This window comes from Paroedura picta, chromosome 15, assembly GCF_049243985.1.
Source record: "Paroedura picta isolate Pp20150507F chromosome 15, Ppicta_v3.0, whole genome shotgun sequence".
Classification (NCBI taxonomy): domain Eukaryota; kingdom Metazoa; phylum Chordata; class Lepidosauria; order Squamata; family Gekkonidae; genus Paroedura; species Paroedura picta.
The window spans coordinates 16,032,007-16,046,482 of record NC_135383.1 but is presented as its reverse complement, the minus strand read 5'-3'; the positions used below and the strand labels follow the sequence as shown (position 1 = coordinate 16,046,482).

Genomic DNA, 14,476 nt, shown 5'->3' with positions numbered 1-14,476 from the left:
ATACCGAATCAGACTCTTGGTCCATCAAAGTCCGTATCGGTAGGCAGAGTGTAAGTCTGACAACTGTTTTGCAGTCACTCCAAAGTTACTGAAGAGCTACCAAGCTCAATACACCTGGTTATCACCTATAAGGTATACAAAGTACCTCATGTTCTAGGACCCACATATCCACAGGATCACATCTCTGAGTAGCACTGCGTCAGAGCCACCCATAGATTCAAGAGGGCAGCCATGTTGGTCTGGAGTAGCAGAACAAGGTTTGAATCCAATGGCACCTTTAAGGCCCACCAAGTTTGATTCAAGGTGAAAGGTGTGCATGCATGCTTTCTCAGACATAACAAAATATGTGAGGAATCAAAGGGCAAAGTGAGATGCTCAGCCAATCCCAAATTGTGACAGATTTACTGGGGACTGGTGGGGCACAGTGGCTCTCTTGATTGATCCCCAATTCGGACAGATGTATTTCCTTCACTGTGGTTTTGCCCTGCATTGATCCCAAACAAATGATAACTTTATAGGGTCCCTGAATCTGTTAAATATCTTCATCATGCTGTTTACTTACTTGCTAATTTCCCCTCCACCTATATGGATTCGGAATGCCCATTTTGTTTTATCCGAGGGAGAGTGCATCCCCTTGGAAGCTTACACCAGCCTTTCTCAACCTTTTGACCATAGAGGATCCCCTGAAATATTTCTCAGGCTTTGAGGAACCCCAGAAGTTATGTCAGCTGGCTTCGCCTGCCTGTTACGCCCCCCGGAAGTGATGCCATCCATACACTTCTACCAGGTGTGACCAGATTTAGGAAGGGCCAATAGGATAAAACGAAACTGGATGCTTAGATCTGCTCTGTGTAGGACTTGTAGAGCAACAGGGAAAATGGGCTCCAGGAAACCCTGGTTGGGAAAATTTGGGGAAATCAATTCATAGAATCATAGTTTTGGAAGGGGCCAGACAGGCCATGGAGCCCAACCCACTGTTCAGTGAAGGATCAGTCTCAAGCATCCAGGATAACGATCTGTCCAGCTGCAGCTTGAAGACCACCAGTGAGCTGGAGCTCACCACCTCCGTAGGCAGCCGATTCCACTGCTGAACTACTCCGTGAAATTTTCCCTCCTGATATCTAGCCAATATTGTAGTTTCCAGCCATTACTGTGGGTTCTAATCTCTGCTGCCAACAGGAACCTTTCCCAGCCTGTCTGCTAAGATTTACAGTAAACAAGCATCCCCATAATCTCATTCACACCCACTGCTATCCAGCACTGTATCTCCCAAGCAGGATGCATGCACCCACATGGAGAACTCTGCCCTTCTTATCGAATTGCACCTTGTTCTTCTTTGCCCCCTTTTCCAGCACGTTCAGATCTTGTTGAACTCTACCTCGGTCTTCTGGGATGGTCGCTACTCCTGTCAATTTGGTGTCATCTGAAAACCTAATGGGGCGTCCCTCCATTCTCTCATCCAGATCATTATTAAAAACATTAGAAAAAATATCTCATCCCACTGTGTTGCTCTCCAGTCTCACACTCCTCATGTATTGCGCTTATGTTTCGACTGCCCTGTTCTCTAATGCTGTGGGATGTAGTCTTCTGATCACATTGGTTGGAGGTGCAATTTGACTTGAGTTTGCAGCATCTGTAACACCAAAGAGCACATCCCAGAAAACCACTGCTGGGTCAATGCAGCCGGAGTTCCTTTCCTGCTACTTGAGCTGCCTTTGTCAAACAGCTGCTGGAGGATTCCTGCCATCGCGGGCTGCATTCAGAGCTCCCTTGGAACTACAGAGCTACAAAGGGAGGGCATAAAAAGATAAAGGTATCCCCTGTGCAAGCACCGGGTCATGTCTGACCCTTGGGGTGACGCCCTCTAGCGTTTTCATGGCAGACTCAATACGGGGTGGTTTGCCAGTGCCTTCCCCAGTCATTACCGTTTACCCCCCAGCAAGCTGGGTACTCATTTTACCGACCTCGGAAGGATGGAAGGCTGAGTCAACCTTGAGCCCGCTGCTGGGATTGAACTCCCAGCCTCATGGGCAGAGCTTCAGACTCCATGCCCAGATGACGCCCCCTCCAGAATAACCCCACCAGAATCCCTGGTCAGTCTGGCCTGGAGGAAATTTGCCTCCAATTTGGCTATCGGCATTCCCCTGAGCATTCAAGCGCAGGCCACGAGAGCCAAGCATGTGCACAATTCCTTCTGCCCACCCACTTACAATCTCCTTAAATTCCAATATTCTGTTTCCCCAAAACCTCCCAGGCAGGGCAAAAAGCCTCCCCTTGTGTTTTATCAGCCACAAATGGGGTTCTGTGCGTAATTAAGGGGGTCTGCACCACCACCTTGGCCGATGGCTTACAGGGAAGCTTGAATAGGGTGAAGAAGATTCTATGGTAGGGCCTCGAAACAGTCTACCCATAACAGGATAACAGTGTGAACATTGGAGTAGATTGGTACAGAAAGGGCATGGCTTACTTCTTTTCGTTTGTGTATTTGTAATCTGTTTTTCAGCCAGATTGTTACATAAAGCGGCTTACAATTCAGATCCATCACACAATCCAAGGGTGAATGGGGATGCGAGAGGAGGAAGAGGAGGTGAAGACCACCTGTTGCTCATTCTTCTGATGCTGGTTCACACGAACGCATTTTGACCCACTCCTGCCTCTTCCTTAGGAAGTTTTTCCATGACAGGCCTGTGCTGAGACACACATTTCTGGGATTTCCCCCACCGCTGCCACCACACACAAATACTACGAAAAAACTTCTGCCAAGTAATGCAGGATCTGTTGGGACATGGCAGAACCCTGGGGAGTTTCCATCTTTCTGCTGTAGGGGTGAATGGCCCAAGGTTGTCCCTCCCCTCTCAGCCCCACCCACCAGCTGTTAGTAGCTTCTAATTGCTGTCCATGAAGATGAAGAGTTGGTTTCATGCCCCACTTTTCACTACTCAAAGGACTCTCAAAGGGACTTACAATCGCCTTCCTTTCCTCTCTCCCACATCTGATAGAACTGCTCTGTGTGAACAGCTCTAACAGGACTGTGACTAGCCCAAGGTCAAAACAAAAAGGAGAAAACATTGTGACCCAGATAAAAGTCAGGAACCCAAAAAGGTCAACACCAGGGAAATGAACTTAGGCCTATACAGGGTGAAACACAATTTTAAAAATATATAATACCAGTATTTATTAATCAAGTTCAAAACCCAAGGCCAGTGGAGGCCTTGTTTGTATGTATGTATGTATGTATGTATGTATGTATGTATGTATGTATGTATGTATGTATGTATGTATGTATGTATTGATTTTATGATGCCATGATTTTATTAATGCCATGCTAAAAGCCTTGGTTTTTTAACTTGATTAATAAATACTGGTATTATATTTTTAAAATTGTGTTTCACCCTGGATAGGCTTGTTCATGTCCCCGGTGCTGAATCCTCGACTAGCCCAAGGTCACCCAGCTGGCTGCATGTGGAAGAGCGGGGGATCAAATCCAGCTCTCCACTGCTCTTAACCACTGCACCAAGCCTAGCTCTGGAGGAGAGGCACAGCAGAACAAGGGTTAAGTCTCTCCACCAGGCCTACCTGCCCAGCACCTTTTTGCAAGGCTGGGCGCACCAGAGCAAAAGAGACCCTGAATGAAATCATGACTGGAATTTAGACTCCAGGGATGACCCTGGAGCAAAAGGCTGAGGACAAAGGCAAAAACTGAAAATTTACAAATCTCGGACAGCGTTGGGGAAATCCAGGAGAGGTAACCATTTATAGGAAAAGTTCCCAGGCAGCTCCCATAGACCGACTGGTGGGAGGGGGGGAGAAGAGGTGTTTGGAAAGACCAAAGCCACTCCTGCTCACCCCCCACGATGTGGATTCTCCCTTATTTAGGAATTGTGTTGTGGGCCAGATGCTGCTTGTCAAGCCCCTCCTCCTCCTTCCTCTGCTTGGGAGCCCCGGGGCTGGGGTTCTGGATGCTGCCGAAGAACAGGGGGATGCCCGTCGTGTCCTCCCAGATGAAAAAGACGAAAGGACGGTTGAGGATGAAAGTGGAGAGCGAGCGAGACATCACCACGCTGGTTGCTGCCGAGGCCTCCACCCCAGCCTCTTCCAGGTCCAGGGCAGAGCGGTGCTGAATGCTGGAGACGAAGAGCCGTCCCTCTGCGATGCGCCGGAAGTCTGGGGAAGAGAACAGCTCCCCGAGGCCTGGAGAGGAACAGAAAACCAAATGAGGCAGCAGTGGTTGTAGGAGAAGGCAACCCAGGCCAGCTCAGGCCTGGCCCAGCCTCGGGGAGCAGAAGTGTCCCTACAGTAAAGCATGGGTGCATGGCTTCTGCAGCTTCCAGGATTCAAGTTTTCATAGCATCCAGGCTTTGGACAGGAGGGAGATGACACAGCAATTGAAGTTAAGTTGCTGGTAGCCCATAAATCAGCAGTGGAATAGGCTGCCTAAGGAGGTGGTGAGCTCCCCCTCACTGGCAGTCTTCAAGCAAAGGTTGGATACACACTTTTCTTGGATGCTTCAGGATGTTTTGGGCTGAGCCTGCGTTGAGCAGGGGGTTGGACTAGATGGCCTGTCTGGCCCCTTCCAACTCTATGATTCTATGAGAGGAAGAAACAGGGAAGATTGCCCGTCCTCCAGGACGACTTCCTGGAAGAGCTTCACTGCCACCTTCTGCAGAAGGTTTGGAAGCTTCGTGATGCCTGCATACATTCCCCAAACCAGGAAGGGCGTTACGTTTTGTACCGGATCACAACTTTCTTACATCCTGAATGGCCAAAGCTAGCCTGATCTCATTGGATCCTGGGAGCTAAGCAGAGTTGGCCTTGGGGGGCATTTGGCTGGGAGACCACTGAGGAAGGCAGGTGGCTACAGAGATGCAGGCAATGGCTAAACCAACCCTGAGCATCTTGGGGGTGACGTGACAGCTCTTCCCCCCCACCACTCAGCTGTCGGAATATGCCTAAAACAGAGGGAGTGCTGGTTACACTCTACATTCAGAGTCGTGCAGCTGAGGCCCTCCCTGCTCCATAAAACAGGATAACGATCTGAAGAAGATGGACTGGACTCCTGAAGTCTCTTCCAGACAGATTTATATAATAGATTGTTCTGAAGCAGGAGGAGGGAATGTGTGTGTAGAAAATGTGAGTGAGGAAAAAGAGTTGGTTTTAAATCCCACTTTTCACTGCCCGAAGGAGTCTCAAAGCGGCTTACAATCGCCTTCCCTTTCCTCTCCCCACGACAGACACCCTGTGAGGCAGGTGGGGCTGAGAGAGCCCTGATATCACTGCTCAGTCAGAACAGCTTTCTCAGTGCTGTGGTGAGCCCAAGGTCCCCAACTGGCTACATGTGGGGGAGCAGGGAATCAAACCCGGCTTGCTCTTAACCACGACACCATGCTGGCAGAGGAGGGGGGGAGAGAGAGGGGGAGACTAAGGGAAGAGAACAGGATCTTCCAGCTGCTATGTTTCATGGGGGTGCATGTGTGTCTGTTGGCTCCTTTTTCATTGTGCATAAAACCATGCACAGGACGGGTTCTGTCAATGCTAATTGCAGAGCGGTATCTGATGAGGTAGCAGACTTTTGCTCTCCGAGAGAAGAGAAAGCTTGTCTCTGCATTCCTCAGCAGCTGTACATTGGATGCAGGGGATGCACAAGGAAAAGACGGCACCCTTGCCCCCATGCCAACCCAGCGTGTTCCCTTCCGGACCTCTTGCCAAGCCTCCTGATGCTGCAGCAAGCGAAAGCAGAAAACCAGGAAACTGCTTGTGGCAGGGGAACAGGCCAGCCCCGCCCCTCCTGCGGCCGTCTGCTCACCTAATTGGCTGAGGGCTTGGTTCAGCTCCAGATGGGACTCCAGGTGCACTTTGGGCATCTGCACCATGGTCGGCCTCTCCGTGGGGAAATGGCTGAGGAGGCTGGCCGGCCGGAGTTCAGACAGCAGTTGGGAGATGTTCCTTTCCGTCTGGTTTGGCACAATCGCCACGAGGCTCATGTTGCCCTTAAAAGGGAACCTGGCAACCTGGAAGGAGAAAGCCGGTCAAAAGGAGAGAAGGACAGCTTGGCACAGCATGCATTAAACAAGGAAGAACACAGAAGCAGGAGGCTTGGGGCAGAGAACACAAGAATGGCCCTCAGAGATCACTTTTTAAAAGCACCCAATTGGGGTGGAGGAAATTGGAAGGGAATGTGAGCTGCAAATCTGGACACAGAGGGGCAGGGGAAAGACAGCCCCCCATTCAGCAAAAGGGAGTCCACAGACCTGGCAAGGCCAGGCTCACCTGAGCGTCCAAGGAATGCAGAGAATACCAGCTGAGGGGGTATTTTGGAGCCTTCATCATCTCCACGGAGACCACGAACTCATCGTCCAGGTGAAACATTCCGGGCCCAGTCAGCTTGGGATCAAATTTGTTCCTCCAAAACCCTTCTCCCCAAAAGACAGAAATAAGCCATCAACGGGAGAAAGGCAAACTTGGCTTTGTTTTGGAGTCCTGCCTTTTTAGCCAGATTATGAGGCTAAATTATGAGGCTAAATTTCCAAGGAAGTTGCTTGGGGGATCCCATCGCCAGCCTCCTGGGCTAGAGAGAGCATTCTTGGGTGTTTGGTCTCCTGCAGTGCAGGAAATTCCTTTCTCATCAAGGCTGGCCATGCAGAACGCTTGAGCAAAAGGAAATGCTATGAAAAAACATACCCCTCTCCTATCATTGTTAACTTAAAACACAGACTAGTATTTTCGATACAAAACTTTAATTGTATCCAACCTAGTGAGCGATACACCAATACTGCAACCTTAAGATCATCAGTCCATAGAACACTCAATAAACAGCAAAACAGCACATATTTTAAGAAAGGGTTTTTACAGGAAAGCTAATGGACTTGGATTAGTACAGGAATCTACAGACAGCATTTTGATGATAGCAGACACTACCTGTTGAATTGTGGACGAAGGAGGGGCTGAGGACTCTTTCTTTAAGTGTGTTAAGTACCTAAATTCTTTTGGCTGTTTTGTTTTTGCAGTTTACTTGCTGAGTGCTCCATGGAGTGATCCCCGAGGATGGATTCAATTAAATAAAATTTGGACGTTTGTTGTAGCTTTATAAGAAACAAATAGTAGGATATTCCAGAATAGTTTGAATTATTCTTATTGCTGCTGTTATGGTTATTTCTTAGATTTCTATCCTGCCCTGTCTCAAGTGACTCTCTAGTATTAAACATACCGGTGTGTGTTTTAACTTAAGAATAATAGGAGCGTTGTTATGTTTTGCTCCCCTCCAGTTTTTCCTTCTGTTCGTATATTCTGTACCACTGTGGTCCCTTCAAGACTGACAGTTTATGCAGAACCCTTGGAGATTTTGTTCAAGCAACTTGTTACTCTATATGGCAGCCAGGCTGCATATTAATTCCTGGGCTCAGAAAGGGACGGTGGCAGAAGAAGGGAGTGCCCAGACTGGATGTCCCCAACTTGAGCACTTCATCAGGTAAGGTGGGGTGGGGAAGGGTGGGGCAGCAGCACAGCTCACCTTGGAAATGCACAGCATTGAGCAGGATCATTGCGACGTCGACGGGCAGCTCAGACAGGACCTCGGGGATATGTCCCCTGGTGGCTTCTTTCACCCAGCTGTTGATAGCTGCAAGGTCTTCCTCCCCTTTGCCAGACAGCGTGGCTGGCTTTGCTTTGTAGAACTTTTCTGAGTCCTCCAGGAATTCCTTTTTGACCTCAAATCCTGGAGTGAGAATCAGGGAGGGCAGGGGGAATGAAGGTCTCCCATAAGATTGAGGGGGGGGGCTACCAAAAGAGGCTTAGAGGCGAATTGATGCTTCACCAGCATCACGGTTCCTCTCTTGTGCAGGCTCATTTCCTGACCTCCCCCACGCTCAACCACTGCCTGGCTGCCCTGCGCGCACCCCTCACCTTTCTGCAGGTAAAGACGGGAAGCAACACTGAGCATTTCCTGGTTCAGCTGCTGCTGAACCCGGCGCAGAGTCTGGTGGAGGCAGGGTACTGAGGTCAGGTGTAGCGCGTCCAGCAGGGCCTTCTCGGTCCGATTGGCAGCTCCTGGAAAAGCCAATGGGTGTGGTTAATGCTCAGGGTGGCCTGGGCCCATGGATGGATCAGGGTCAGCTCCTCTACCAGTGTGATGAAATGCAGCCCTGCCTCTTGTCTGGGCTGCCAAATGTCCTCATCCAAACCGTGGCTCTCCCTATGTCCATGGACTACAAGTACTGTGAGCCCCTACTAGCATGCCGGCAGGGGCTCATGGTACTTGTAGTCCATGGACATCCAAAAAGCCAAAGTGTGACTACCCCTGCCCCAGTCATAAAGCACCTAGTAGCAGCAGAGGTGCTGTTAACAGCAGGCAGAGTACTGTAGGAACTCCAGGGTGCGGTCAGACGTGAAGAGCCAAGCATAAAGGAGAGAATGCTCTTTTTGACTGCTCCATCTCTGTTTCAGAACTCATCCAGAGCAGCAATTGCCAGGAAAGGTCAGCCCTTCCAAAGCTCCTGGCTTCCCCAAACCCGCACCCGGAGAGGAAAAGCACAACATATTGGCTCAGCCTTGCCTTGTTAACAGTTACACTGCAATGCTATGGAGTGCCAATAAAGGTAAGTGAATGACTGAATGAGTTTACAGTCCGCCTCTGCATCAGCATTCAGAGACACAGCAGAAACCCCGGTCCTTCAGAAGAGGCTGACTGTTGCGATCTGCACGAGTCGCTGCTCTGGCCAGGCTTCCTTCCCAGCCGGGAGACCTGCTCGGATCAGCGACTCCCACAGAGACATGAGGGGTTCTGACACATACTCCTCCCCCTTGCAACGTAGACCCTGCTGGAGTTGAACAGGTAACTACAGGTGGGCAAATACTGACCGAGAGCCAATTGAGCAAGCGCCAGGGTGATACTGAGCGGGGAGAGGAAGAGGTTGGCCTGGCCCTTCTCCTGCTCCACTTCTTGCACGAGGTCCGCCGTGAACTTGAGCATGGCCTCAGCGATCGCGTGCATCTTCTCCAGGGGCTGACCCTCCTCGCAGCCTCTTCCTGCTTCCTCCTCCAGCCCCACAGAGGTGTTTTGGTGTTCTTGCATATCAGGCGCGCCATCTTCAAGGGCAGGGGGCCCAGAGGGTAGTGATGTGCCACTGGGGGGCATAAAGCTTGGCACAGCAGGGCATTCCAGGTCTGGCTCAGCCTCTGGCCCGAGAGAAACAGCAAGATCAGGCTGGGAGACGTCACCGGTAAGTTCCTGAAAACGCATAAACACATGAAACTGCCTTACACTGAATCAGACCACGGATCTATCAGGTTCGGTATTGCCTATTCAGACTGGCAGAGGCTCTCCATGGTCTCGGGCCAAGGTCTTTCCCATCACCCCCTACGTTTAAGTGGAGATGCCAGGGATTGAACCTGGGACCTCCTGAATGCCAAGCAGATGCTCTGCCAATGAGCCAGGGCCCCTCCCTACAAAGAAATGGGTAGCTGGAGGAACTGAAAGGGGAGAGTGCCAGAAAGAACCCCCTGCCTTCCTCCCACTCAACGTCTTGGAGGACCTGCAACACGGCTGATCACAAATATGGAAACAGAAGAAAAGTCCTGGAGCAGATCAGCAGTGGCAAGCTATGTGCCTCTCAGGAGCCTATTAAGAGACGTCCTCCCCTGAACTCTGGCCAGTCCACAAACAGGGCATGGGGCCAATGCCCTCTCACTTCTGCAGATGGACTTTGTAGATAGCCTGCTTCTGCAAATGGAGGCCCCAGTGGGCTGTCTTGGTTAAGAAGTGTCACTAGACTACCCTGCATTAATATGGAAACCATTTCAGTCAGTGGCCGACAACTGCCCTGAAATAAGCATTTGCTCTTGATCTCGCCAGATCTTGGATTCTAAGTTGGATGGGGGACCACCAAGGAAGGCTTTTTTGCAAAGGGAAGCAATGGCAAATGACTTCTGCTTCTCACTAACCTTGAAAACCGCTGCCAGGGACACCCTATGTGGGCTGTGACTTGATGGCATGCATCACGGGTGACCAAACTGTGTCTCTCTTGATGCCCACGGACTACAATAATCATGAGCCCCTGCGAGCATGCTGGCAGGGGCTCATGGTTATTGTAGTCCGTGGGCACCCAGAGAGAGACCGTTTGGCCGTCATCAATTTGGCCACCGCATTAATTAAAACGCGCAAACACAAAACAGTTAAAACAAGGATGGCCAAACTGATTCTCCAGATGTTCACAGACTACAATAACCATGATGCCATGCTGGCAGGCGCTCATGGTAATTGTAGTCCATGGACATCTGGAGAGACACAGTTTGGTCATCCTTGTTTTAACAGGGTCTTGGGTGTGTGTTTTTAATTAATGTGGCAACGTGGCAACTGTGTTAAAAAAATCTTATGTAATTGGCTATTATGCTGTTAACTGCTCCGAGCCGGCGAGCCGGGAAGGACAGAGTATAAATCCAATAACCAACGAACTAAAATATATGAATGCACGTAGCCACTTTCTCTTCACTTTGCATAGCGTCGGTGAGGACCTTCCTCTATCAGCACCCCCTTCCCTGCCTAAAATCTGACCCTCCAAACTTGTTAGCTTTTCTTTACAGATGCTCCAGTTGCTTGATTGAGTAGATTGCCCTTTTATGCGTCTTGTCTTCCTCATGGGCTGCCTATTGGGGTGCAGCAGAGCAGCCAAAGCATGATTGCTTCGTGAACTCATGCAGAAACTGTAGCAGTGGGAGGCCTGGCAGACCCACAGCAGGCTGGCACACACGCAGCAGCCCACCCACAGCCTTTCCATGTGTCTTCAGCAGCCCAAACATTGCCGCATGGCCGTCAACTGGAATTAAGCCCAGAGAATCTCAGCGGCTACCACCCCGGGTAATGCTGTTGTAGTCCAGTTCCCCTACACCAGGGGTAGTCAAACTGCGGCCCTCCAGATGTCCATGGACTACAATTCCCAGGAGCCCCTGCCAGCATTTGCTGGCAGGGGCTCCTGGGAATTGTAGTCCATGGACATCTGGAGGGCTGCAGTTTGACTACCCCTGCCCTACACGCTCACTTACGTCTACCTTATCTATATGTACTGATGTATGTGCATTGCCCCCTCTGTTTCCGGGGAAAGGATTTATCATCTTTCCCCCAGGTTGCCCAACTCACCCAACACTGGGACCAATGAAATGGGGTTGCTTATGAAGGAACCGTATGGGTATCTTGGGTACCCTGTTTTATATTTTTATTCCACTTTTATTCTATTTGTACAGGTTTATCTTCAGTTTCATCTTCATGAAACTGAAATACTTTGGCCACCTCATGAGAAGGAAGGACTCCCTGGAGAAGAGCCTAATGCTGGGAGCGATCGAGGGCAAAAGAAGAAGGGGACGACAGAGAATGAGGTGGCTGGATGGAGTCACTGAAGCAGTCGGTGCAAACTTAAATGGACTTTGAGGAATGGTAGAGGACAGGAAGGCCTAGAGGATCATAGTCCATGGGGTCGCAATGGGTCGGACACGACTTTGCACCTAACAACAACAACAGGTTTATTGTAGATCCTTACCTTGTCAGCTTTGTGATGGGCAGGATATAAATTAAATACTAAAATATATATTTTTTGTTATACTCCTCCCGGCCTGAAGCTGCCTTTTTGAACAACTTTAACCCAGCCAGCAAAAGCGTCCTCTCCCTTTACCTGCCCATTTTCCTCTGCGACAGCTTCTTCCAGAGCAGCGGTCACCGGATCCAAGGCACAGGAGAAAAGGACCTGGAAGGAGACGTATCAAAGCAAGTGGCACCAGAATGGAGCTGAGACACAGCATAGACTTTTTGCTCCATGCCCACCTTTGCTGGCTCACTCCATCCCCATGAAGGCATAACTTGAAGCCCATGAATGAGATCTGTCAAACTGTGTATCGGAGGGAAAAAGGAAACAGTTGTGCAATGCAGAATCTCACACAATACACTTCGTAGGAGCAAAGTTGGAGCCCAGGGGCACCTTTAAGACCAACACAGTTTAATTCTGGGTATAAGCTTTTAATGAAACTCAAATACTTTCGCCACCTCATGAAAAGGACTCCCTGGAGGAAGTCCCTCATGAAGGAAGGCCTCCCTCATGAGAAGGAAGGACTCCCAGCCTAATGCTGGGAGCGATTGAGGGCAAAAGAAGAAGGGGACGACAGAGAATGAGGTGGTTGGATGGAGTCACTGAAGCAGTCGGTGCAAACTTAAATGGACTCCGGGGAATGGTAGAGGACAGGAAGGCCTGGAGGATCATTGGCCATGGGGTCGCGATGGGTTGGACACGACTTTGCAACTAACAACATAAGCTTTTGTGTTCATGCACACTTCTTCAGCTGTACTTCAGGTATACTTTCAAGGTCATACCTTGAATAAAACTTTAAAGGTACCCCTGGACCCAAACTTTACCCTGCGGCTTCGGACCACTGCAGCGTCCCACCTGAATCTGGGTGGAGAAGTGGGCAAGCCCACGAAGGTTGATACCTCGAATAAAACTTTGTCGGTCATAAAGATACCACCGGAGCCAAGCTTTGTATTGCTGCTTTGGACCAAAACACAGCTATTCACCTGAGTCCGCTACACTGGTAAAGAAAGAGGTCAAATGTCCAAACTGTGCAGGAGGAAATGCTGATTCAACATTATCTTCTCTCTTTCTCTCTTTCCCCCAGATGAACCCCTCCTGTAAGGTGACTCACTATTGATAGAAGTGCTGGTAAACAGAGATATTCGTTACCAATACACAACTTGAGTTCTGTGCCTAGACCAGGTTCTCAACCTTCCTAATGCCGCGACCCTTTAATACGGATCCTCATGTGGTGGTGACCCCCAACCATAAAATGATGCAAGGGTTCTTGCACAGAAATTACACCGAAACTGACCAATGGCATGAAGATCCATTGTTCATGATTGTATAGAATCTTTTCCCCCGGGGTTTCTCAGTTCAGCTTTGCCTCTTTTCCCATCATGCCCATCTCGCTCTTTTCCGCTGCTCCAGGCAGACAAACGTTCTATCTGTATCTACCCCGCAAGGCTGTTATTTATATGATAAGGTGACCAGATTTTAACATTGGTTAAAGCGGGACACCATTGACGGGGTGGGGTGGGGGTGGGGGTTCTAGATTAAAAATTTTGTCTATATGGAGCAACAAGGTTTCCTAGAACGGATAGAACGCAAAAATACTATTGTAATATATATATTTTTAATTTCAACATAAGTACAATTTGCCAAGTACCCCCAGATGTCCCTCCAAAAGTGGGACAATCTGGTCACCTTATTATATGCTCCCCGCCAAGTTCATTGCCCTGCCGCAACCCCTGTGAAAGGGTTGTTCGACCCCCGAAGCCGTCCGGACCCCCAGGGGCTGGATCTCTTTCTCCGGCCACGTGGCGAGCCTGACCCTGCCCGCGTGCTGCGATGCGGGCTCTGCCATCTCCCTGAGCGCCTCCTGGCCGTCCGTCCGTCCGGCTAAGCCACTGCGCGCCTTCAGGAAGGCACGCAACCCTGACCGCTAATCGCTTTGGCTGCCCAGTCTCCTGGACGCTCAAGCGGCCCGCGGCGTCCACGCAAGAGAGGACCTCCAGGGGGAGAAAAGCCTTCGAAACTGGAGGGGAATTCCCGAGTCTGCAGGAAAGACCCGGGGAAAGTTGAGGCGCCTTTTCTGCGCATGCTCACAGGGTGGGGCGAACCGTCCCGCCGCTCTCGGCGCAGCTCCCGCTTTGCCCGACGGCGCCCTCCCCGCCCAGGACTTACCGGCAGCGCAGCCGCGCAGAGAAGCAGCCGCGTCCAAGGCAGGGCCGCCATCCTCCCTGCAAAGCAAGCGGGCAGGCGGCTGAGGACGGAGAAGGAAATCCCTGCAGACGCCCCGGCCCCTTTCTCCAGCGGCAGGCACCCGGCGAAGGGGTCAAGGCTGGGTGGGGGTCCCTGGAGGAAGCCTCTGCCTCCCCTCCCCATTAAGGGTCAAGCCCCTCTCCCCCATGCCAAGAGAGACTCCCACTGCGGGGAGCCAGCCCCCGGTCTCCCCCCCTCCCTCCCCCCTTACCTCGGTCCGCCTCCCTCGCTTCGAGCCTCCGCCGTCTCCCCAGGGGCACGAGTGGACCGACGGCGAGTTGGGGCCAGCGGTAGCAACGCCCCTCTGGGAGGAATCTCCCCCCCCCGCCTTGTGCTCACAAATATTTGCTTTCTGCATCCCGTTAAACATTTGCTCGAAACCAACTTGGCGTCGTGAGGAAAGAAGCCTGCCAGGAAGGCGTTGGCGGGGGTGCCCCGCTTGTAGACCCTCCCTGGCAACTGGGTGACCACTGGGGGAAACAAGGTGCGCCCTGGAAGGGCGGCTGGTCTGAGCTGGCAGCTCAGAGGTAGGGTTGCCACCCTCCAGGGGCTGCCTGAAGATCTTCTGGGATTGCACCGGATCTACAAGGAAGGGATCAGGCCTGCTTTGAAGGGGGAGTCTCCAGGGCGTTCTACCCCAGGGGCCTTGCTCCTCAGCAATCCCC

At 51.0% G+C, this 14,476-nt stretch overlaps 1 protein-coding gene across 2 annotated transcripts; it reads right to left on the bottom strand.

Annotated features, from left to right (window-relative positions):
• Nucleotides 1-2,463: 2,463 nt before the first annotated feature.
• On the bottom strand, nucleotides 2,464-14,184 carry SERPINF2 (serpin family F member 2). 2 transcript variants are annotated; one of them, XM_077311924.1, is made up of 10 exons: nucleotides 14,023-14,184; nucleotides 13,734-13,789; nucleotides 11,807-11,870; nucleotides 11,658-11,729; nucleotides 8,854-9,223; nucleotides 7,900-8,043; nucleotides 7,508-7,711; nucleotides 6,268-6,410; nucleotides 5,804-6,008; nucleotides 2,464-4,191 (listed from the first exon to the last, which is right to left on the bottom strand). In XM_077311924.1, the coding sequence occupies exons 1-10, from the start codon at nucleotides 14,179-14,181 to the stop codon at nucleotides 3,869-3,871; spliced, it is 1,740 nt and encodes a 579-aa protein (XP_077168039.1). In that variant the 5' UTR covers nucleotides 14,182-14,184; the 3' UTR covers nucleotides 2,464-3,868. The 2 variants fall into 2 exon arrangements, with proteins under 2 accessions (XP_077168039.1, XP_077168040.1); XM_077311925.1 differs by lacking the exon at nucleotides 11,807-11,870 and having other exon boundaries at nucleotides 14,023-14,130.
• Between the last annotated feature and the right edge of the window lie 292 nt (nucleotides 14,185-14,476).

What these genes read in the sequence shown, in the direction of transcription:
- SERPINF2 (XM_077311924.1), bottom strand. Translation starts at nt 14,181, where the DNA reads ATGTTTAACGGGATGCAGAAAGCAAATATTTGTGAGCACAAGGCGGGG. An exon ending in GCTTGCTCAATTGGCTCTCG is followed by an intron (nt 8,044 to 8,853) that starts GTCAGTATTTGC and finishes TGGCTTTTCCAG; the next exon opens with GAGCTGCCAATCGGACCGAG. An exon ending in TGCATTCCTTGGACGCTCAG is followed by an intron (nt 6,009 to 6,267) that starts GTGAGCCTGGCC and finishes TTCTCCTTCCAG; the next exon opens with GTTGCCAGGTTCCCTTTTAA.